This window comes from Salvelinus fontinalis, chromosome 10, assembly GCF_029448725.1.
Source record: "Salvelinus fontinalis isolate EN_2023a chromosome 10, ASM2944872v1, whole genome shotgun sequence".
Taxonomy (NCBI): domain Eukaryota; kingdom Metazoa; phylum Chordata; class Actinopteri; order Salmoniformes; family Salmonidae; genus Salvelinus; species Salvelinus fontinalis.
The window spans coordinates 46,898,338-46,921,928 of record NC_074674.1 but is presented as its reverse complement, the minus strand read 5'-3'; the positions used below and the strand labels follow the sequence as shown (position 1 = coordinate 46,921,928).

General features: G+C 46.0%; 1 protein-coding gene across 4 annotated transcripts in view; it reads right to left on the bottom strand.

Moving 5' to 3' along the window:
• Positions 1-390: 390 nt before the first annotated feature.
• LOC129864210 (Kv channel-interacting protein 2-like) overlaps positions 391-23,591 on the bottom strand; it is a 30,609-nt gene continuing 7,408 nt past the window's right edge. Inside the window, exons 1-8 of one of the 4 annotated variants that reach the window (XM_055936914.1) lie at positions 20,988-21,187; positions 13,012-13,116; positions 11,440-11,564; positions 6,920-6,989; positions 6,416-6,594; positions 4,358-4,462; positions 2,815-2,877; positions 391-679 (exon numbers count right to left, since the gene is read on the bottom strand). In XM_055936914.1, the coding sequence (XP_055792889.1) occupies positions 632-679; positions 2,815-2,877; positions 4,358-4,462; positions 6,416-6,594; positions 6,920-6,989; positions 11,440-11,564; positions 13,012-13,116; positions 20,988-21,075 (783 nt within the window). In that variant the 5' untranslated portion in view covers positions 21,076-21,187 and the 3' untranslated portion in view covers positions 391-631. Of the gene's footprint in view, positions 680-2,814; positions 2,878-4,357; positions 4,463-6,415; positions 6,595-6,919; positions 6,990-11,439; positions 11,565-13,011; positions 13,117-20,987; positions 21,188-23,591 lie in introns of those variants that run through there. The other 3 variants (XM_055936913.1, XM_055936911.1, XM_055936912.1) reach the window with 3 other exon arrangements.

Sequence of the window (23,591 nt, the reverse complement as noted above, 5' to 3'; positions counted from 1 at the left end):
TGAAAATGAGGTGAATAGGACACAATATGGATGTTTGGACGGTTGTGGGTAATTCCGTCAGCCAGGGGATTCCATTCCAGAACATTGAGAGATGGAACATTCTGGAACGTTTGTTGATTGATAATAATATATCACAGTTAACAAGTTCAGACCAGGCAATGAGATTATTGCCTGATTTAAAGCCTTTTATCCTTAGAAGAATAAGAGTCCACCATTTTGTCCAACTATTAATAGAGAATAAATGACATTATTGCATAGTGTGAATGTGATGTCATATAGAATGAGTGCTATGGTCTCCAACATGGCGTGGCTCTTGACCCCTTAACTGTTGTCTGACCTTCCCAGGTAGGGGTGTCTCTTTTGGGGGGCAGAGATGGGCTAAAGGTGGATGGGAGAGTGGAGACCCATGGAGGTGTACCTATTGCCCACCTAACTGTTGTCTGATCTTCCCAGGTAGGGGTGTCTCTTTTTAGGGGGATGGATGGGAGAGTGGAGATCCATGGAGGGGTACCTTTTACCCCCCTGACAGCCCTAATGAGTCTGTGTTTGGGGATAAGGGGAGCTGGGGGTGGAGGCTGTGGAGCTAAATATGGGAACCCTGTCCTTTAGGCCACACCCACAGGAAGTATCACTAAATGACGTTGTCAAACAGATGCATGGACTGCATGATGTTCTCATCCTGGACAGGCGGCAGGAAGGGACAAAAAGCACAACAGGTAAGAAGCAGTTCGAGAAAAGGTTTAAACAGTACAAAAGCAGAAACAGGTTCTTAAATAAATAAAAAGTTTAATATCGAATGTTAGTGAATTAGCTTTTTTGTTTCAATAACTTATGAAAAAGATTGGTGTGATTTTCCACATCTCATTATGTCATGGGGTTGTTCAATGACAGACATGTATTTGTTTAACCTATCACTAGATTCTTTCATTTCAGAGAGGCAAAAAGATATACAGTTGAAGTCGGAAGTTTACATACACTTAGGTTGGAGTCATTGAAACTAGTTTTTCAACCACTCCACAAATTTCTTGTTCACAAACTATAGTTTGGCAAGTCAGTTAGGACATCTACTTTGTGCATGACACAAGTCATTTTTCCAACAATTGTTTACAGACAGATTATTTCACTTATAATTTACTGTATCACAATTCCAGTGGGTCAGAAGTTTACATACACTAAATGACTGGGCCTTTTAAACAGCTTGGAAAATTCCAGAAAATTATGTCATGGCTTTAGAAGCTTCTGATAGGCCAGTTTACATAATTTGAGTCAATTGGAGGTGTACCTGTGGATGTATTTCAAGGCCTACCTTCAAACTCAGTGCCACTTTGCTTGACATCATGGGAAAATCTAAAGAAATCAGCCAAGACCTCAGAAAATAAATTGTAGACCTCCACAAGTCTGGTTCATCCTTGGGAGCAACTTCCAAACGCCTGAAGGTACCACGTTCATCTGTGCAAACAATAGTACGCAAGTATAAACACCATGGGACCACGCAGCCTTCATACCGCTCATGAAGGAGACGCTTTCTGTCTCCTAGAGATGAACGTACTTTGGTGCGAAAAGTGCAAATCATTCCCAGAATAACAGCAAAGGACCTTGTGAAGATGCTGGAGGAAACAGGTACAAAAGTATCTATATTCTCAGTAAAACGAGTCCTATATCGACATAACCTGAAAGGCCAATCAGCAAGGAAGAAGCCACTGCTCCAAAACCACCATAAAAAAGCCAGACTACGGTTTGCAACTGCACATGGGGACAAAGATCGGACTTTTTGGAGAAATGTCCTCTGGTCTGATGAAACAAAAATAGAACTGTTTGGCCATAATGACCATCGTTATGTTTGGAGGAAAAAGGGGGAGGCTTGCAAGCCGAAGAACACCATCCCAACCGTGAAGCACGGGGGTGGCAGGATCATGTTGTGGGGGTGCTTTGCTGCAGGAGGGACTGGTGCACTTCACAAAATAAATGGCATCATTAAGGAGGGAAATTATGTGGATATATTGAAGGAACATCTCAAGACATCAGTCAGGAAGTTAAAGCTTGGTTGCAAATGTGTCTTCCAAATGAACAATGACCCCAAGCATACTTCCAAAGTTGTGGCAAAATGGCTTAAGGACAACAAAGTCAAGGTATTAGAGTGGCCATCACAAAGCCCTGACCTCAATCCTATAGAACATTTGTGGGCAGAACTAAAAAAAGTGTGTTCGTGCAAGGAGGCCTACAAACCTGACTCAGTTACACCAGCTCTGTCAGGAGGAATGGGCCAAAATTCACCCAACTTATTGTGGGAAGCTTGTGGAAGGCTACCCAAAACGTTTGACCCAAGTTAAACAATTTAAAGGCAATGCTACCAAATACTAATTGAGTGTATGTAAAAATCATTCTCTCTACTATTATTTTGACATTTCACATTCTTAAAATAAAGTGGTGATCCTAACTGACCTAAGACAGGGAATTTTTATGAGGATTAATGTCAGGAATTGTGAAAAACTAAGTTTAAATGTATTTGGCTAAGGTGTATGTAAACTTACGACTTCAACTGTATATCCACGTCACTCTCAGAGAAAAAAAGTAACATGCAAGGTTTTACACAATTAAATGTGACACATCATTACACACACATGAATGTACCCATAAGCAATCATTTCTGATGAAAAACACACCTTTGTGGAAATAAACTTCACATTGTGATGTTTTGAATATTATTAAATAACGTCATAAATAATCATATCCTATAGAATCATGTTGAAACACGCAGACACACGCAGACAGACACACTCACACAGACACACACACACACACAGACACACACACCTTTTGACAAGACTCCAGAAATTCCTCAATGGTGACCACGCCATCTTTGTTCTTGTCCATTTTCTGAAAGAGTGAAACAGAGAAACAGTTGAATATGCTACTCTGATCCCTGGCCGTGACCCCACACTCCGAAGGGCCTCCGTGGGATATGCAACAAACACATTTCCATTTCACACCACACACACACTGTACAGGATACACACTTACATCTGAAACAGGACAAATATAAGCAACCTCTATTTGACCTTTTGGTTGTTCACAAAGTCAGAATGCAACAATAAGGAGCTAATGTCTAGAGGGTCCTTTTAAAACCCTTGTGAAAAACAATGGAGGTAGAATTAACTATCCCTGGGGCCTGGATTCATTTAGAAAACAGTGGAGGTAGAATTATCTAACCCCGGGGCCTGGATTCATTTAGAAAACAATGAAGGTAGAATTATCTAACCCTGGGGCCTGGATTCAATTAGAAAACACTGGAGGTAGAATTATCTAACCCTGGGGCCTGGATTCAAATAGAAAACACTGGAGGTAGAATTATCTAACCCTGGGGCCTGGATTCAATTAGAAAACAATGGAGGTAGAATTATCTAACCCTGGGGCCTGGATTCAATTAGAAAACACTGGAGGTAGAATTATCTAACCCTGGGGCCTGGATTCAATTAGAAAACAATGAAGGTAGAATTATCTAACCCTGGGGCCTGGATTAAATAAGAAAACACTGGAGGTAGAATTATCTAACCCTGGGGCCTGGATTAAATAAGAAAACACTGGAGGTAGAATTATCTAACCCTGGGGCCTGGATTAAATAAGAAAACAATGAAGGTAGAATTATCTAACCCTGGGGCCTGGATTAAATAAGAAAACACTGGAGGTAGAATTATCTAACCCTGGAGCCTGGATTAAATAAGATACTGTGCTAAAGCATTTAAAGGTAATTTCCAATTGAGCCGACATCTACTGTGTTTACCTTGAATGTGATCTCCACTAACGCAGTAACATGGGCTTTAAAATGTGCTGCTACCTACAAGCACATTAGGATTGAATCAAGGTTTAGACCTGTGGTTAGTTGTTACCTAGAATAAGTTATTAATCTGATTCTAGATCTGTGGTTAGTTGTTACCTAGAAGAAGTTGTTAATCTGATCCTAGATCTGTGGTTAGTTGTTACCTAGAAGAAGTTGTTAATCTGATCCTAGATCTGTGGTTAGTTGTTACCTAGAAGAAGTTGTTAATCTGATCCTAGATCTGTGGTTAGTTGTTACCTTGAATAATTTATTAATCTGATCCTAGATCTGTGGTTAGTTGTTACCTTGAATAAGTTATTAATCTGATCCTAGATCTGTGGTTAGTTGTTACCTTGAATAAGTTATTAATCTGATCCTAGATCTGTGGTTAGTTGTTACCTGGAATAAGTTATTCATCTGATCCTAGATCTGTGGTTAGTTGTTACCTTGAATAAGTTATTAATCTGATCCTAGATCTGTGGTTAGTTGTTACCTGGAATAAGTTATTCATCTGATCCTAGATCTGTGGTTAGTTGTTACCTGGAAGAAGTTGTCGACGTGCTCCTTGGGGGCGTCGTCCTGCATACAGGGGTACGTACACGTCCCCATCATATCATAGATAGAGCTCATTATATCAGTCATCTCCTGAAGCACACACACACAGAAACACACACAGAGGCACACACACAAATACACATGCACGCACAAACATGCACACACACACGCACACATATTCGTGCTCACACACACAAACACGCACACACACAGAGTGGATGGGGGAATAGTTTAGAAGAGAAAAAAAACATATTTGCACACACACACACACACACACACACACACACACACACACACACACACACACACACACACACACACACACACACACACACACACACACACACACACACACACACACACACACACACACAGTTGAAGTCAGAAGTTTACATACACTTAGTTTGGAGTCATTAAAACTTGTTTTTCCACCACTCCACAAATTTCTTGTTAACAAACTACAGTTTTGGCAAGTCGATTAGGACATCTACTTTGTGCATGACACAAGTCATTTTTCCAACAATTGTTTACAGAGAGATTATTTCACTTAGAATTCACTGTATTACAATTCCAGTGGGTCAGAAGTTTACATTCACTAAATTGACTGTGCCTTTAAACAGCTTGGAAATTTTCAGAAAATTATGTAATGGCTTTAGAAGCTTCTGATAGGCTAATTGACATCATTTGAGTCAATAGGAGGTGTACCTGTGGATGTATTTCAAGGCCTACCTTCAAATTGAATGCATCTTTGCTTGACATCATGGGAGAATCAAAAGTAATCAGCCAAAACCTCAGAAAAAAATTTGTAGACCTCCACAAGTCTAGTTCATCCTTAGGAGCAATTTCCAAACGCCTGAAGGTATCACGTTCATCTGTACAAACAATAGTTCGCAAGTATAAACACCATGGGACCACGCAGCCGTCATTTTGCTCAGGAAGGGGACGTGTTCTGTCTCCTAGAGATGAACATACTTTGGTGCGAAAAGTGCAAATCAATCCCAGAACAACAGTAAAGGACCTTGTGAAGATGCTGGATGAAACAGGTACAAAAGTATCTATATCCACAATAAAACGAGTCATATATCAACATAACCTGAAAGGCCACTTAGCAAGGAAGAAGCCACTGCTCCAAATCCGCCATAAAAAAGCCAAACTACGGTTTGCAACTGCACATGGGGACAAAGATCGGACTTTTTGGAGAAATGTCCTCTGGTCTGATGAATCAAAAATAGAACTGTTTGGCCATAATGACCATCATTATGTTTGGAGGAAAAAGGGGGAGGCTTACAAGCCAAAGAACACCATCCCAACCATGAAGCACGGGGGCGGCAGCATCATGTTGTGGGGGTGCTTTGCTGCAGGAGGGACTGGTGCACTTCACAAAATAGATGGCATCATGAGGACGGACAATTATGTGGATATATTGAAGCAACATCTAAAGACATCAGTCAGGAAGTTAAAGCGTGGTCACAATTGGGTCTTCCAAATGGACAATGACCCCAAGCATACTTCCAAAGTTGTGGCCAAATGGCTTAAGGACAACAAAGTCAAGGTATTGGAGTGGCCATCACAAAGCCCTGACCTCAATCCCATAGAACATATGTGGGCAGAACTGAAAAAGCGTGTGAGAGCAAGGAGGCCTAAAAACCTGACTCAGTTACACCAGCTCTGTCAGGAGGAATGGGCCATAATTCACCCAATGTATTGTGGGAAGCTTGTGGAAGGCTACCCGAAACGTTAGACCCAAGTTAAACAATTTAAAGGCAATGCTACCAAATACTAATTGAGTGTATGTAAACTTCTGACCCACTGGGAATGTGATGAAAGAAATAAAAGCTGAAATAAATCATTCATCTACTACTATTCTGACATTTCACATTCTTAAAATAAAGTGGTGATTCTAACTGACCTAAGACCGGGAATTTTTACTGGGATTAAATGTCAGGAATTGTGAAAAACTGAGTTTAAATGTATTTGGCTAAGGTGTATGTAAACTTCCGACTTCAACTGTACATACATACACACACACACATCTTACCATACCTCTTTGGTGATGAAGCCATCTTTGTTAAGGTCGTAGAGGTTAAAAGCCCAGTTGAGTTTCTCTGTGACAGAGCCTCTCAGGATGATTGACAGGCCTGTGATGAAGTCTTCGAAGCTCACAGAACCATTCTTGTGGGTGTCAAATGCTTCGAACAGAAAATGAGCGTAGGTGCTGGAGTCTTAAACAGAGGGGAAAGGGAAAGGAGGATACCTAGTCAGTTGTACAACTGAATGCATTCAACTGAAATGTGACTTCCACATTTAACCCCTCTGAATCAGAGAGGTACAGGGGGCTGCCTTAAATTGACATCCACGTCTTCGGCGCCCGGGGAGGAAGTGAGAGGGGGATACTGAGAGAGAGAGAGAGAGAGAGAGAGAGAGAGAGAGAGAGAGAGAGAGAGAGAGAGAGAGAGAGAGAGAGAGAGAGAGAGAGACATAGAAAAAGAGACAAACGCACACAGGATTTCATGCATGGGTGCAGCACACACACTTAAAGACACTCACCTCCCTGAGGAAAGAACTGGGAGTAGATTAACTTGAATGTCTCTTCATCCACCACACCACTAGGGCATTCCTATTGGTCAATCAACAGAATGGTAGAACACATTAAGACAGACAGACACCACTAGGGCATTCCTATTGGACAATCAACAGAATGGTTGTCACGTTCCTGACCTATTTCTGTTAGTTTGTTGTATGTGTTAGTTGGTCAGGACGTGAGTTTGGGTGGGCATTCTATGTTTTCTGTTTCTATGTTGGTTTAAGGGTTGCCTGGTATGGCTCTTAATTAGAGGCAGGTGTTTGGCGTTCCTCTAATTGAGAGTCATATTTAGGTAGGTTGTTTCACAGTGTTCGTTGTGGGTGGTTGTCTCCTGTGTCAGTGTTTGTCGCACCATACGGGACTGTTCGGTTTGTTTGTAAGTTCGGTCTTTTGTGTAGTCATTTTCCTGTTCGTGAGTTCTGCGTTTTATGTATGTTCGCATGTCCAGGTTTGTCTACTCCGTTTTGTTGTTTTGTTAGTTTATAGTCAAGTTCGTATTTTCGTCTTTTCTGTAAATAAATATGTCATCACAACCCGCTGCGCCTTGGTTCCCTCACTACTCCTCCTTTTCGGTTGAAGAGGAGGAGGACCACCGTTACAGAACCACCCACCAATCCAGAATCAAGCAGCGGGGTAATCAGAGGAAGGGACAGCGCAAGAAGGAGGAATGGACTTGGGACGATGTTTTGGACGGTAAAGGTTGCTACACATGGGAGGAGATCCTGGCTGGAAGGGATCGCCTCCCATGGGAACAGCTGGAGGCACTGAGGAGAGCAGAGGCAATCGAAGAAGGGAACCGGCGTTATGAGGGGACGCGTCTTGCACGGAAGCCCGAAAAGCCCGTGAGTACTACCCAAAAATTTATTGGGGGGGGGCTAAGAGGTAGTGGGCCAAGGGCAGGTAGGAGACCTGCGCCCACTTACCAGGCTAACCGTGGAGAGCGGGAGTACGGGCAGACACCGTGTTACGCAGTAGAGCGCACGGTGTCTCCTGTACGTGTGCATAGCCCAGTGCGGGTTATTCCACCTCCCCGCACTGGTAGGGCTAGATGGAGCATTGAGCCAAGCGCCATGAAGCCGGCTCTACATATCTGGCCACCAGTACGTCTCCTTGGGCCGGCTTACATGGCACCAGCCTTACGCATGGTGTCCCCGGTTCGCCTACATAGCCCGGTGCGGGTTATTCCACCTCCCCGCACTGGTCGGGCGACGGGGAGCATTCAGCCAGGTAAGGTTGGGCAGGCTCAGTGCTCAAGGGAGCCAATACGCCTGCACGGTCCGGTATTTCCGGCGCTACCTCCCCGCCCCAGCCCAGTACCACCAGTGCCTACACCACGCACCAGGCTTCCAGTGCGTTTCCAGAGCCCTGTTCCTCCTCCACGCACTCTCTCTATGGTGCGTGTCTCCAGTCCGGTGCCTCCAGTTCCGGCACCACGCACTAAGCCACCTGTGCGTCTCCAGAGCCCTGTACACACTGTTCCTTCTCCCCGTACTCGTCCTGATGTGCGTGCACTCAGCCCGGTGCCACCAGTGCCGGTACCACGCACCAGACAAATAGTACGTTTTGAGAGTCCAGTGTGCCCTGTCCCTGCTTCCCGCACTAGGCTTGAAGTGCGTGTCTCCAGTCCGGTGCCTCCAGTTCCGGCACCACGCACCAGGCCTACAGTGCGTCTCAGCCGGCCAGAGTCTGCCGTCTGCCCAACGGCGCCTGAACTGTCCGTCTGCCAAGCACCGCATGAACTGCCCGTCTGCCATGAGCCTACAGAGCCTTCCGCCAGACAGGAGCAGCCAAAGCCTTCCGCCAGACAGGATCAGTCTGAGCCATCCGTCTCCGCAGCGCCATCTGAGCCATCCGTCTCCGCAGCGCCATCTGAGCCATCCGTCTCCTCAGCGCCATCTGAGCCATCCGTCTCCCCAGCGCCATCTGAGCCATCCGTCTCCCCAGCGCCGTCTGAGCCATCCGTCTGTCCCGAGCCATTAGAGCCGCCCGTCTGTCCCGAGCCGTCAGAGCCGTTAGTCAGTCAGGAGCCGCTAGAGCCATTCGTCAGTCAGGATCTGCCAGAGCCGCCAACCAGACAGGATCTGCCAGAGCCGCCAACCAGACAGGATCTGCCAGGGCCGCCAACCAGACAGGATCTGCCAGAGCCGCCAACCAGACAGGATCTGCCAGAGCCGCCAACCAGACAGGATCTGCCAGAGCCGTCAGTGAGCCATGAGCGTCCAGAGCCGTCAGCCAGCCATGAGCGTCCAGAGCCGTCAGCCAGCCATGAGCGTCCAGAGCCGTCAGCCAGCCATGAGCGTCCAGAGCCGTCAGCCAGCCATGAGCGTCCTGAGCCGTCAGCCAGCCATGAGCGTCCAGAGCCGTCAGCCAGTCATGAGCTGTCCCTCAGCCCAGAGCGGCTATTTGTCCAGAACTGCCCCTCAGTCCAGAGCTGTCTCTCTGTCCGGAGCTGCCTTTCAGTCCGGAGTTGCCCCTCTATCCTGAGCTACCTCTCTATCCTGAGCTACCTCTCTATCCTGAGCTATCCCTATGTCCTGAGCTATCCCTCTGTCCTGAGCTATCCCTCTATCCCGGTGCTGCCCCTTGTCTCGATGTTACCCAAAAGATTAAGTGGGTGTAATATGAGGGTGGTCATTTGTAGGGGGAGATGTAAGCTGGGATTGACTATGGTGGGGTGGGGACCTCGCCCTGAGCCTGAGCCACCACCGTGGTCAGATGCCCACCCAGACCCTCCCCTAGACTTTGTGCTGGTGCGCCCGGAGTTCGCACCTTAAGGGGGGGGTTATGTCACGTTCCTGACCTATTTCTGTTAGTTTGTTGTATGTGTTAGTTGGTCAGGACGTGAGTTTGGGTGGGCATTCTATGTTTTCTGTTTCTATGTTGGTTTAAGGGTTGCCTGGTATGGCTCTTAATTAGAGGCAGGTGTTTGGCGTTCCTCTAATTGAGAGTCATATTTAGGTAGGTTGTTTCACAGTGTTCGTTGTGGGTGGTTGTCTCCTGTGTCAGTGTTTGTCGCACCATACGGGACTGTTCGGTTTGTTTGTAAGTTCGGTCTTTTGTGTAGTCATTTTCCTGTTCGTGAGTTCTGCGTTTTATGTATGTTCGCATGTCCAGGTTTGTCTACTCCGTTTTGTTGTTTTGTTAGTTTATAGTCAAGTTCGTATTTTCGTCTTTTCTGTAAATAAATATGTCATCACAACCCGCTGCGCCTTGGTTCCCTCACTACTCCTCCTTTTCGGTTGAAGAGGAGGAGGACCACCGTTACAATGGTAGAACACATTAAGACAGAGAGACACCACTAGGGCATTCCTATTGGACAATCACCAGAATGGTAGAACACATTAAGTTAGAGAGACAGACAGACACCACTAGGGCATTCCTATTGGACAATCAACAGAATGGTAGAACACATTAAGACAGAGAGACACCACTAGGGCATTCCTATTGGACAATCAACAGAATGGTAGAACACATTAAGTTAGAGAGACAGACAGACACCACTAGGGCATTCCTATTGGACAATCAACAGAATGGTAGAACACATTAAGACAGAGAGACACCACTAGGGCATTCCTATTGGACAATCAACAGAATGGTAGAACGCATTAAGTTAGAGAGACAGACAGACACCACTAGGGCATTCCTATTGGACAATCAACAGAATGGTAGAACACATTAAGACAGAGAGACACCACTAGGGCATTCCTATTGGACAATCAACAGAATGGTAGAACACATTAAGTTAGAGAGACAGACAGACACCACTAGGGCATTCCTATTGGACAATCAACAGAATGGTAGAACACATTAAGACAGAGAGACACCACTAGGGAATTCCTATTCAATAATCAACAGAAATAACACACACATAAAAACAGAGAGAGAGAGAGTGTGTTAGAGAGGGAGAGACAGCGACACAGAAAGAGAAATTGAGAGAGGGGGTTCAGAAAGAGAGAGACAGAGACAGACAGAGATATAATGTGTTTGTGAGACAGAATGAGACAGAGAGAGAAATACTCCCAAGTAAAGATCTTATTTTTTCAAGAAAATATCTCAATCAATTCCCAACTTCTGTGCATTTACTAATGACATAAAGCTGAATTATTCTGGGTGAGTGAGGAACAGCAAATATTACAGCCACACATGTATATGACTGCCATTGCCTGAGGGACATCCCATGACCACTAATTCCCTGAAGTTTTTACATTGTATTTAACTGACAGTAATACATAGTGGAACCATCATCATATAGCCTGAGGGACATCCCATGACCACTAATTCCCTGAAGTACTATTATTATTACTACTGAAATAAACTGTATTCATTATCCTCATTGCACTGTACTATATTTACTGTACTATATTTACTGAAATGCTGTACCACTATACTGCTTTGACAATATCTACAAATTGTATTACAGACAGACAGACAGACAGACAGACAGACAGACAGACAGACAGACAGTCCTCAGGGAGAGACGTACATTCTTGAAGCCCCTGTAGAGGATCTGTAGTTCTCTCCTGGTGAACTTAGTCTGTTGTAGTAGCTGGTCCAACCCCTCTGGTCTATAACACACTGTAGATAACTCCCCATCCTCCACTACACTGTCTGTAGAAGGGGAAGAGAGAGAGAGAGAGGGCATGGTGGTTATGCTTAGTAGCTACCCCCTATTGTGTGTGAGAAAGAGGAAGAGAGAAGAAGAAGTGAAAGAGATAAAGATAGAAGAGAAGACGGCGATACTCAGTTCCCTGTTACCAGTGGGGTAAAGTACTTCAGTTAAAATACTGTACTTTAAAGTACTACTTAAGTCACTTTTGGGGGTATCTGTACTCTACTTTACTATTCATATTTTTGACAACTTTTACTTCACTACATTCTTACAGAAAATGATGTACTTTTTACTCCATACATTTTCCCTGACACCCAAAAGTACTCGTTACATTTTCCCTGACACCCAAAAGTACTGGTTACATTTTCCCTGACACCCAAAAGTACTGGTTACATTTTCCCTGACACCCAAAAGTACTGGTTACATTTTCCCTGACACCCAAAAGTACTGGTTACATTTTCCCTGACACCCAAAACTACTCCTTACATTTTTCCCCGACACCCAAAACTACTCCTTACATTTTTAATGATTAGCAGGATTGTCAATTGTCAAATTCCCGCACTTATCAAGAGAACATCCCTGGTCATCTTTACTGCCTCTGATCTGGCGCACTCACTAAACACAAATGCTTCGTTTGTAAATGATGTCGGAGTGTTGGAGTGTCCCTGGCTATCGGTAAATTAAATAAAAAATCTAGAAAATGGTGGCGTCTAGTTTGCTTAATATAAGGAATTTAAAGTGATTAATACTTTTACTTTTATTTTTGATACTTAGGTGCATTTTAGCAATTACATTTACTTTTGATACTTAAGTTTATATAAAACCAAATACTTTTAGACTTTTACTCAAGTAGTATTTTACTGGGTGACTTTCACTTTTACTTGAGTCATTTTCTATTAAGGTATCTTCACTTTTACTCAAGTATGACAATTGGTTACTTTTTCCACCACTGCAGGTAGCTAGCACTGCAGTTGGAGTAGTTTACTTTTAACCTTTTTTTACCAAGGAGAAGCATCGAGAGAGAGAGAGAGAGAGAGAGAGAGAGAGAGAGAGAGAGAGAGAGAGAGAGAGAGAGAGAGAGAGAGAGAGAGAGAGAGAGAGAGAGAGAGAGAGAGAGAGAGAGAGAGAGAGAGAGAGAGAGAGAGAGAGAGAGAGAGAGAGAGAGAGAGAGAGAGAGAGAGAGAGAGAGAGAGAGAGAGAGAGAGAGAGAGAGAGAAGAGAGAGAGAGAGAGAGAGGAGAGAGAGAGAGAGAGAGAGAGAGAGAGAGAGAGAGAGAGAGAGAGAGGAGAGAGAGAGGAGAGAGAGAGGAATGCTATTTATGTTAGCTAGCTGGCTAAAGCTATCCAACACGGCAACTTGTCTGTGTAACTGTCTATTACACTTGTTTAGCAAGGGCTCGAAGGGGGCGGAGGAACGGAGGAAGGGGTGGGATATGCAAACGAGCACTTGCTTTGAACTGAGTGAGGGGGGCGGTTCTGGAGCGACAGCAGGGCAGCAGCTTGAGGAACCTCTGTTTTATAGTTCGCTTGCTGTGGTTGGATGCTGGGTTACCTGGAAGTAACCAATCACAGCACAGATTAGAGCAGGATGGCACGACCCCATAGAATGGACTCAAATCACACATATGCATGCACACACACACAAGTTGAAGTAGTCACTATTCCATCTTGATGCTATAGTTAGTTTGCTGATCTGGCTTCAGGTTATAGTTTCTTATGATTGGTGATATATATATATATATATATGGAACTGTGACAGTAACCAGCCATGGTTGTCAGGTTCCATCTACAGAGCGGAGGGTTCCGAGAAGAACAGCCGTCTCCATGGTAACCTGACAGAGGTGTAAACACAGGAGCGTAAATGCCTGTCTGCTTCCTTCTCACGTTTCAGTAGCTCTCTCTCTCTCTCTCTCTCTGTGTGTGTGTGTGTGTGTGTGTGTGTGTGTGTGTGTGTGTGTGTGTGTGTGTGTGTGTGTGTGTGTGTGTGTGTGTGTGTGTGTGTGTGTGTGTGTGTGTGTGTGTGTGTGTGTGTGTGTGTGTGTGTGTGTGTGTGTGTGTCCGTGTGTGTTTTCAGAGTTCCATCTGACACAACAAGGTAGACTATCAAAAGAGCAGCCAGCATGCTATGTTGCTATTGTTTCTGTAGTTGTTGAAGGAGTCTTACTGAAAGATACATTCTGATAGGATAATGTAAATAATCAGAATCATTCCACTGTATCTTGTAGATTTCTATTCTTTATTTCTTTTGAAATCATCATTCTCTATCTTCACACACGAGAGAATGGTTTGGTGTTCTTGGCTTACAAACAGATTATTGAAGCTTAGTGGAAGTTTCATTTTGAACACACTGAATTTAGTCATCTGACAGAATCTCTGAGTGGCGTCTTGACATTAGAACCAGGCTCTGACAGAATCTCTGAGTGGTGTCTTGACATTAGAACCAGGCTCTGACAGAATCTCTGAGTGGTGTCTTGACATTAGAATCAGGCTCTGACAGAATCTCTGAGTGGTGTCTTGACATTAGAACCAGGCTCTGACAGAATCTCTGAGTGGTGTCTTGACATTAGAACCAGGCTCTGACAGAATCTCTGAGTGGTGTCTTGACATTAGAATCAGGCTCTGACAGAATCTCTGAGTGGTGTCTTGACATTAGAACCAGGCTCTGACAGAATCTCTGAGTGGTGTCTTGACATTAGAACCAGGCTCTGACAGAATCTCTGAGTGGTGTCTTGACATTAGAATCAGGCTCTGACAGAATCTCTGAGTGGTGTCTTGACATTAGAACCAGGCTCTGACAGAATCTCTGAGTGGTGTCTTGACATTAGAACCAGGCTCTGACAGAATCTCTGACTGGTGTCTTGACATTAGAATCAGGCTCTGACAGAATCTCTGAGTGGTGTCTTGACATTAGAACCAGGCTCTGACAGAATCTCTGAGTGGTGTCTTGACATTAGAACCAGGCTCTGACAGAATCTCTGAGTGGTGTCTTGACATTAGAAGCAGGCTCTGACAGAATCTCTGAGTGGTGTCTTGACATTAGAACCAGGTCTTGTCCTTAATGGTACCTTATTCCCTATATAGTGTCCTACGCTTAACCAGGTAGTGTACCATATAGGGAATAGGGTGCCATTTGTGACGCGGATATAGTGAGATATTATACATAATACATGACAAGCTGCTCATAAACCCAGTCCAATGCTATGATGCTTCACTCATAAGGGATTATTCAATACCATTTATCAACCATCAATCCATCAAATGTAGTTTGGAAAGTCAGGCCAGTCCGAATGGATCGTCATTTCATTCATTTAGTAAACTCTACAATTCACATTGCTTCCTGTTACGGATACAAGTATTCTGTGTGTATCCTGTGTGTTTCTGTTCTCTCCTTCTCCCCTACTCACAGGTGACAATCATCATTCCCCAATCAGTCATCAATCAGTCGCTAATCAGAAGACACCTGCTCCTTTTCCCTTACCCAATCACAGTTCCTTTCCCCTGGTTTAAAAACCCTGTCAGTTGTTTTCTCAGGAGCTCAATCTCTCTGTAAATGCCATCTGTCTGTAGATCCATTGTGTGGTTTGCAACGACATGTCACTTTGTTCCTACCTGTGAGTATTGGTTTTTGTTATGGTGTTTGAGTGTTTCTTTGATAGTGGGAAAAAGGGGTAACCAGACAGTTCGCCCATGGGCCTACACTACCCGTAGGTAAACTTTGTTAAATACACCAGTTAGAACTGGGTGGACCACCCTCTGTATTTTTGATTAGTTAGTTGTTGTTGAAATAGGCTAGTCTAGCTTAGGGGTGTTTTTGGATGCTTATTGTTTCATTCCTTGGGTCCAGCTCAGCCCCTTTTCCTGCCCCCCCCCCCCCCAATTACCGTGTGTTTACTAATAAACCCTGAGTTTGACGGTAGATTTAAGTTGTTGTGGTTATTTGTTCTCACTGTTACGTTTTCACTATTATAGTTTGCGTGAGTTGTGTTACGGATCCCATTACCATCCCCGCCAGATTGTCGGGCCAAAGGGATTCGTAACACTTCCTATCTCACTCATCCTCATAGCAGGTACAGTACATGACCAAAGTATGTGGACACCTGCCTGTTGAACATCTCATTCCAAAATCATGGGCATTAATATGGAGTTGGTCCCCCCTTTGCTGCTTTTACAGCCTCCACTCTTCTGGGAAAGCAGTTTGGAACTCGGAGTGAGTGTTTCAATGAGCTCTCCAGTAAGGCCATTTTACTGCCAATGTTTGTCTATGGAGATTGCATGGCTGTGTGCTCAATTTTATACACCTGTCAGCAACGGGTGTGGCTGAAATAGCAAAATCCACTAATTTGAAGGGGTGTCCACATACTTTAGTATATATAGTGTATTGATATGGTAGTGACTATAATGGTACCTCATCAGCATAATGTCACATCTCCTCTTCACCACTAACAAGTGTGTGGAATGTCATTCACCTATTAACGTCAGCCAATGAGCATGGCACGCTAAGGCTATCCCACCCCGCTTTCTGATTAACCTATGGGCTCACTCGGGCAATAATCACTTCCCTTTCTGTCAACCAATGGGCATAGATCTCAGGGAGCCTTTATATGTCAACTCATGCCTTGTCTCTCACTTGATGTTCTGCAGTCTTCCAGTGACCTTCCACCTCCTGCCCACCACCAGCATAACAACCTGAAGGCTCGTCATCAGAACCCCGTTCACCAAGCAGGGGGGTTCTGATGCCAGCTGCCCAGCATAGGACAACCTGTCATCAGCATCTGGCTCTGAGGAGCACTCCTCTGAGAAGAGACCTCAACTATTCAATAACATTCCATATTGTGTTCTGTCTCGGTTGTCATTCAGTTAAGACGGTACTTGATTGAACTCTCTGATCTTCTAGAAGGATTTCTCTTTGAGGCCTGCGGCCTTTCTACAAGACCAGTGCTTCAACCCAACCACACAGCTCCTCACCTCTTCAAACGGTCTACAGTCACCACTTTGTAGCGAGCAGCAGGCTGCCTATTTCTGTAGCTTGGACCTACTACCAACCCGAGTCAAACCAAGGTGCACAGTAACCATTCCAGGACCAGACAACAGCGTGTATATTTCAACGCCTTGGACAGCTACACAGGTCTCTGGTAGCAAGTCACAGAGAGAGCATTACAACAGTATGTAGACAGGTCTCTGGTAGCAAGTCACAGAGAGAGCATTACAACAGCATGTGAACAGCTACACAGGTCTCTGGTAGCGAGTCACAGAGAGCATTACAACAGCATGTGAACAGCTACACAGGTCTCTGGTAGCAAGTCACAGAGAGAGCATTACAACAGTATGTTGACACCTACACAGGCCTCTGGCAGCAAGTCACAGAGAGAGCATTACAACAGTATGTAGACAGCTACACAGGTCTCTGGCAGCTAGTCACAGAGAGAGCATTACAACAGTATGTAGACAGCTACACAGGTCTCTGGTAGCAAGTCACAGAGAGAGCATTACAACAGTATGTAGACAGCTACACAGGCCTCTGGTAGCAAGTCACAGAGAGAGCATTACAACAGTATGTAGACAGCTACGCAGGTCTCTGGTAGCAAGTCACAGAGAGAGCATTACAACAACTGAAAGAGGGAAAGGTAGAAAGATAGAGAGAACTTCACAAAACCTCCACCCTCAGTCCCAGCCATTCCATCCCCCTCAACCTCTCACCCCTGCTGCCTGTCCAGGTGCTCTGCCTCCATTCCTACTTCCCCTTCCCCCCCGAGGTCAGGAGTCCCCCCACCAAGCAACACATGAAGATCAATCTGTATATAAGGTCCGGTACTTACCCCTCAACCACTACTCCCTGTCCGGGTGTTGTTCCCCATAGACATAGTAGCTCTGTGTCTATATGTTTATCACCTTCCCGTGCTGAAGGGTTTCTCAAACTCGGTCCTGGGGCCCCCTGGGTGCACGTTCTGTTTTTCTCCATGGCTCTACACAACTGATTCAAACCATTAAAACTTGATGAGTTGATTATTTGAATCAGCTGTGTAGTACTAGGGGAGAAAAACAGAACGTGCATCCAGGGGGCCCCAGGACCGAGTTTGAGAAACCCTTCCCCTACAGAACCTTCTGTCAGTGTCGCAGTGAGCCAGGATAACTACTTCACGAAGAGCCAGGATAACTACTTCACGAAGAGTCAGGATAACTACTTCACGAAGAGCCAGGATAACTACTTCACGAAGAGCCAGGATAACTACTTCACGAAGAGCCAGGATAACTACTTCACGAAGAGCCAGGATAACTACTTCACGAAGAGCCAGGATAACTACTTCACGAAGAGCCAGGATAACTACTTCACGAAGAGCCAGGATAACTAATTCACGAAGAGTCAGGATAACTAATTCACGAAGAGTCAGGATAACTAATTCACGAAGAGCCAGGATAACTACGCCACGAAGAGCCAGGATAACTACGCCACGAAGAGCCAGGATAACTACGCCACGAAGAGCCAGGATAACTACGCCACGAAGAGCCAGGATAACTACGCCACGAAGAGTCAGGATAACTACGCCACGAAGAGCCAGGATACCTACGCCACGAAGAGCCAGGATACCTACGCCACGAAGAGCCAGGATAACTACGCCACGAAGAGCCAGGATAACTACGCCACGAAGAGCCAGGATAACTACGCCACGAAGAGCCAGGATAACTACGCCACGAAGAGCCAGGATAACTACGCCACGAAGAGCCAGGATAACTACGCCACGAAGAGCCAGGATAACTACGCCACGAAGAGCCAGGATAACTACGCCACGAAGAGCCAGGATAACTACGCCACGAAGAGCCAGGATAACTACGCCACGAAGAGCCAGGATAACTACTTCACGAAGAGCCAGGATAACTACTTCACGAAGAGCCAGGATAACTACTTCACGAAGAGCCAGGATAACTACTTCACGAAGAGCCAGGATAACTACTTCACGAAGAGCCAGGATAACTACTTCACGAAGAGCCAGGATAACTACTTCACGAAGAGCCAGGATAACTACGCCACGAAGAGCCAGGATAACTACGCCACGAAGAGCCAGGATAACTACTTCACGAAGAGCCAGGATAACTACTTCACGAAGAGCCAGGATAACTACTTCACGAAGAGCCAGGATAACTACTTCACGAAGAGCCAGGATAACTACTTCACGAAGAGCCAGGATAACTACTTCACGAAGAGCCAGGATAACTACTTCACGAAGAGCCAGGATAACTACTTCACGAAGAGCCAGGATAACTACTTCACGAAGAGCCAGGATAACTACTTCACGAAGAGCCAGGATAACTACTTCACGAAGAGCCAGGATAACTACTTCACGAAGAGCCAGGATAACTACTTCACGAAGAGCCAGGATAACTACTTCACGAAGAGCCAGGATAACTACGCCACGAAGAGCCAGGATAACTACGCCACGAAGAGCCAGGATAACTACGCCACGAAGAGCCAGGATAACTACGCCACGAAGAGCCAGGACAACTACGCCACGAAGAGCCAGGACAACTAAGCCACGAAGAGCCAGGACAACTAAGCCACGAAGAGCCAGGACAACTAAGCCACGAAGAGCCAGGACAACTACGCCACGAAGAGCCAGGACAACTACGCCACGAAGAGCCAGGACAACTACGCCACGAAGAGCCAGGACAACTACGCCACGAAGAGCCAGGACAACTACGCCACGAAGAGCCAGGACAACTACGCCACGAAGAGCCAGGACAACTACGCCACGAAGAGCCAGGACAACTACGCCACGAAGAGCCAGGACAACTACGCCACGAAGAGCCAGGACAACTAAGCCACGAAGAGCCAGGACAACTACGCCACGAAGGGTCAGGACAACTACGCCACGAAGGGTCAGGATAACTACGCCACGAAGGGTCAGGATAACTACTTCACGAAGAGCCAGGATAACTACTTCACGAAGAGCCAGGATAACTACTTCACGAAGAGCCAGGATAACTACTTCACGAAGAGCCAGGATAACTACTTCACGAAGAGCCAGGATAACTACTTCACGAAGAGCCAGGATAACTACGCCACGAAGAGCCAGGATAACTACGCCACGAAGAGCCAGGATAACTACGCCACGAAGAGCCAGGATAACTACGCCAGGATAACTAAGCCACGAAGAGCCAGGATAACTAAGCCACGAAGAGCCAGGATAACTAAGCCACGAAGAGCCAGGACAACTAAGCCACGAAGAGCCAGGACAACTAAGCCACGAAGAGCCAGGACAACTAAGCCACGAAGAGCCAGGACAACTAAGCCACGAAGAGCCAGGACAACTAAGCCACGAAGAGCCAGGACAACTAAGCCACGAAGAGCCAGGACAACTAAGCCACGAAGAGCCAGGACAACTAAGCCACGAAGAGCCAGGACAACTAAGCCACGAAGAGCCAGGATAACTAAGCCACGAAGAGCCAGGATAACTAAGCCACGAAGAGCCAGGATAACTAAGCCACGAAGAGTCAGGATAACTAAGCCACGAAGAGTCAGGATAACTAAGCCACGAAGAGTCAGGATAACTACTTCACGAAGAGCCAGGATAACTACTTCACGAAGAGCCAGGATAACTACGCCACGAAGAGCCAGGATAACTACGCCACGAAGAGCCAGGATAACTACGCCACGAAGAGCCAGGATAACTACGCCACGATAACTAAGCCACGAAGAGCCAGGATAACTACGCCACGAAGAGCCAGGATAACTACGCCACGAAGAGCCAGGATAACTACGCCACGAAGAGCCAGGATAACTAAGCCACGAAGAGCCAGGACAACTAAGCCACGAAGAGCCAGGACAACTAAGCCACGAAGAGCCAGGACAACTAAGCCACGAAGAGCCAGGACAACTAAGCCACGAAGAGCCAGGACAACTAAGCCACGAAGAGCCAGGACAACTAAGCCACGAAGAGCCAGGATAACTAAGCCACGAAGAGCCAGGATAACTAAGCCACGAAGAGCCAGGATAACTAAGCCACGAAGAGCCAGGATAACTAAGCCACGAAGAGTCAGGATAACTAAGCCACGAAGAGCCAGGATAACTAAGCCACGAAGAGTCAGGATAACTAAGCCACGAAGAGTCAGGATAACTACGCCACGAAGAGCCAGGATAACTACGCCACGAAGAGCCAGGATAACTACGCCACAGCCTCTCCTCCACCCTGACCGTGTCTCCCTACAGTACCTTCTACCAGGGTCCTGGTGTTCTCCCCCCCCCATCTCCCTACAGGACCTTCTACCAGGGTCCTGGTGTTCTCCCCCCCCCCCCCCCCCCCCCCCCCCCCCCCATCTCCCTACAGGACCTTCTACCAGGGTCCTGGTGTTCTCCCCCCCCCCCCCCCCCCCCCATCTCCCTACAGGACCTTCTACCAGGGTCCTGGTGCCTCCCCCCCCCTACAGTACCTTCTACCAGGGTCCCAGTGAACCAGCGGTACAGGTATCTGGCCACCCTGAGTAGTCGTCTCTTGCACCTTCTTCTGCGATGGCCCATCCTGACTGTGTTCTGGTTGTGGTCGTAAGGTTACGGTTCTGTAGTTTCCCGAGGTCCTAAGATTCTTTTAACCGAAGGTTCTTTTCCGAAGGTTCTATGGTTGCAGTTGTTGGTTATGGTTGTGTAGTTGCAGGTTTAAGGTTACGGTCGTAAGGTTGCAGTTCTCTGTGTTAGTGGTCCTATGGTTCTATGTAGTTCTGTAGTTGAGGCTCTACAATCCCTGTCTATTGTAGTCCAGGGTTTGTAATCCTATTTTCACGGAGTTCCTCTTCCTCTACAGAGAGCTCTGTTAGGACTGGATCTCCATCTGGGTCTGGGTCAAGATGAGCAGCGACTAAACGTCTTTTAATTTCTATGTTTCTCCCTCTCTCCCTCTCTCTCTCTCTCGCTCCCTGTCTGACTCTCTCACTCCCTCTCTCCTTCTTTCCTTCTCTCTCTCGCTCGCTCCCTGTCTGACTCTCTCACTCCCTCTCTCTACCTCTCTCCTCTCTCTCTCTCTCTCTCTCTCTCTCTCTCTCTCTCACTCCCTCTCTCTCCTTCTCTCTCTCTCCCTGTCTGTATCTCTCACTCCCTCTCTCTCAGGTCCTGGAGAGCTTGTTCAAATCAGATCCACTTGTTGCGATCTGGTCTTAAAGAGGAAACTGTGTCCTCTCCCCAAGGCTTCCTCTCTCTGGATCTTTCTCTCTTTCTCTGTCCCTGTCTTCTGCGTCTCTCTTTCCTCTCTCTATCAACCTCTTTCTCACTTTCTAGCTCTCTCTCTGGGTGAAGTTCTAGGTACAGTTCTAGGATCAGCTTCCCCTCCCCTTAACAAAACTTTAACCATTAGTTGGCTAAATGCAAAACTGACCCTAGAGGCAAATTCACTCTACTCCGAACCACTCAGTGTTCCTCCATCTGTCACACCCAAAGTGAAGTTGACCTTAGGTGCGGAACTTGGGTCAGTTATGCATTTACACCACTAATGGTTAAGCTTAGGGTTGGAGTAGGCGAAGCTGATCCTAGATCTGTATCTGTAGGAAACCTCGGAGCGACACGAGGTCAAGGGTCAGAAAAGAAAGAGTCTCTCATTGTTATGTTCTCTCTTCTCTTCTTTCATCCCGCCAAAGTTTCTCTTTCTCTCATGTTTTACTTTTTTCCCAGTCCTTGTGGTGATTGAAACGCTCCCTTTCTCTTCTTCCTCTCCTCTTCTTCCTCTTCTTTTTCACTTCCTCTTTTACTTTTTTTTTCTCCCTTGTGGTGAAACACCTTTCTCTCTCTGCTCTCTGCTCTCTCCTCTCTCTCTCTCTCTACTCTCTCCTCTCTCTCGCTCTGCTCTCTCCTCTCTCTCGCTCTGCTTTCTCCTCTCTCATCTCCTCTCCTCTCTCGAGGTGATGCAACACTTTGTGTTTGCACGGATATGACCGATGACCTTTCTTCGTGTGCCGTTCTGTTTGGTCAGAAAACATCTTGATCTCACACTCATCTGTGTCTCTATCAATCTCTTCTCTCCACCCTCTTCTATATAATCATTTGTCCTCCCTCTCTCTTTCACACTCTTTCTCTCACCTTTGGTTTAACATCTCCCTCTCTCTCTCAATCGTTCTCTGCTCCGCCGGCGAATTAGAGTTGATGACCATCGCCATGGAAACCTCACAATCCACACCGACCGGTTTAAAGGCCAACCAACACAAAGTGCGTTGTCCTCGGTTTCACCTCATCATATCTGAACCATTAGAGGGGGAATTTTAAAACAGGTCTTAGATCAGTGTGGAGTGGTGAATGAATTCTATTCCACATCAAGCTCCTACAACAATACAGAGGGGAACAATACACATTATTGATGCCAATAAGGCTGTTCTACCTCGAGCATATTGTAGAATCTGGGGCTGTATATATCAAGCTGTATCAGTGCTGGTCTAGGATCAGTTAAACCTTCATTAGATCATAATCAATAAGACCTTATGGACAGGAGGGACCTGGGCCTGTATCCACAAAGCCTCAGAGTAGGAGTACTGATCTAGAATCAGTTTGGCCTTTTAGATCATAAGTAATATGAGTATATGGACAGGGTGGGATCTGATCCTAGACCAGCACTATTACCCTGAGACACACTGATACATGATAATTGATGTCTGATAGACAGTGTTGCCACCTGGTGAGCCCAGCAGGTCGTCAGCCTCTAGGGGATGTCATGTGTCATTTCTTCCACCGGGTGGGAGTGTTGAGCTACTTTGTGGCAACGTCGAACCAGAAAACATCCGCTCCAAATGAGAACACCTGGGTTTGTCCCACTCCCAACTGGCATCCTATTCCCTATAGAGTGCACTACTTTTGACCAGGGTCAATGGTAGTGCACTAAATAGTGAACAGGGTGCCATTTGGGACTAGCCTGTACTATAATAACTACAGCAGGCTTATGACGAGACGTGTTTGATTCGGGCGGCAGGTAGCCTAGTGGTTAGAGACAGGTAGCCTAGTGGTTAGAGACAGGTAGCCTAGTGGTTAGAGACAGGTAGCCTAGTGGTTAGAGACAGGTA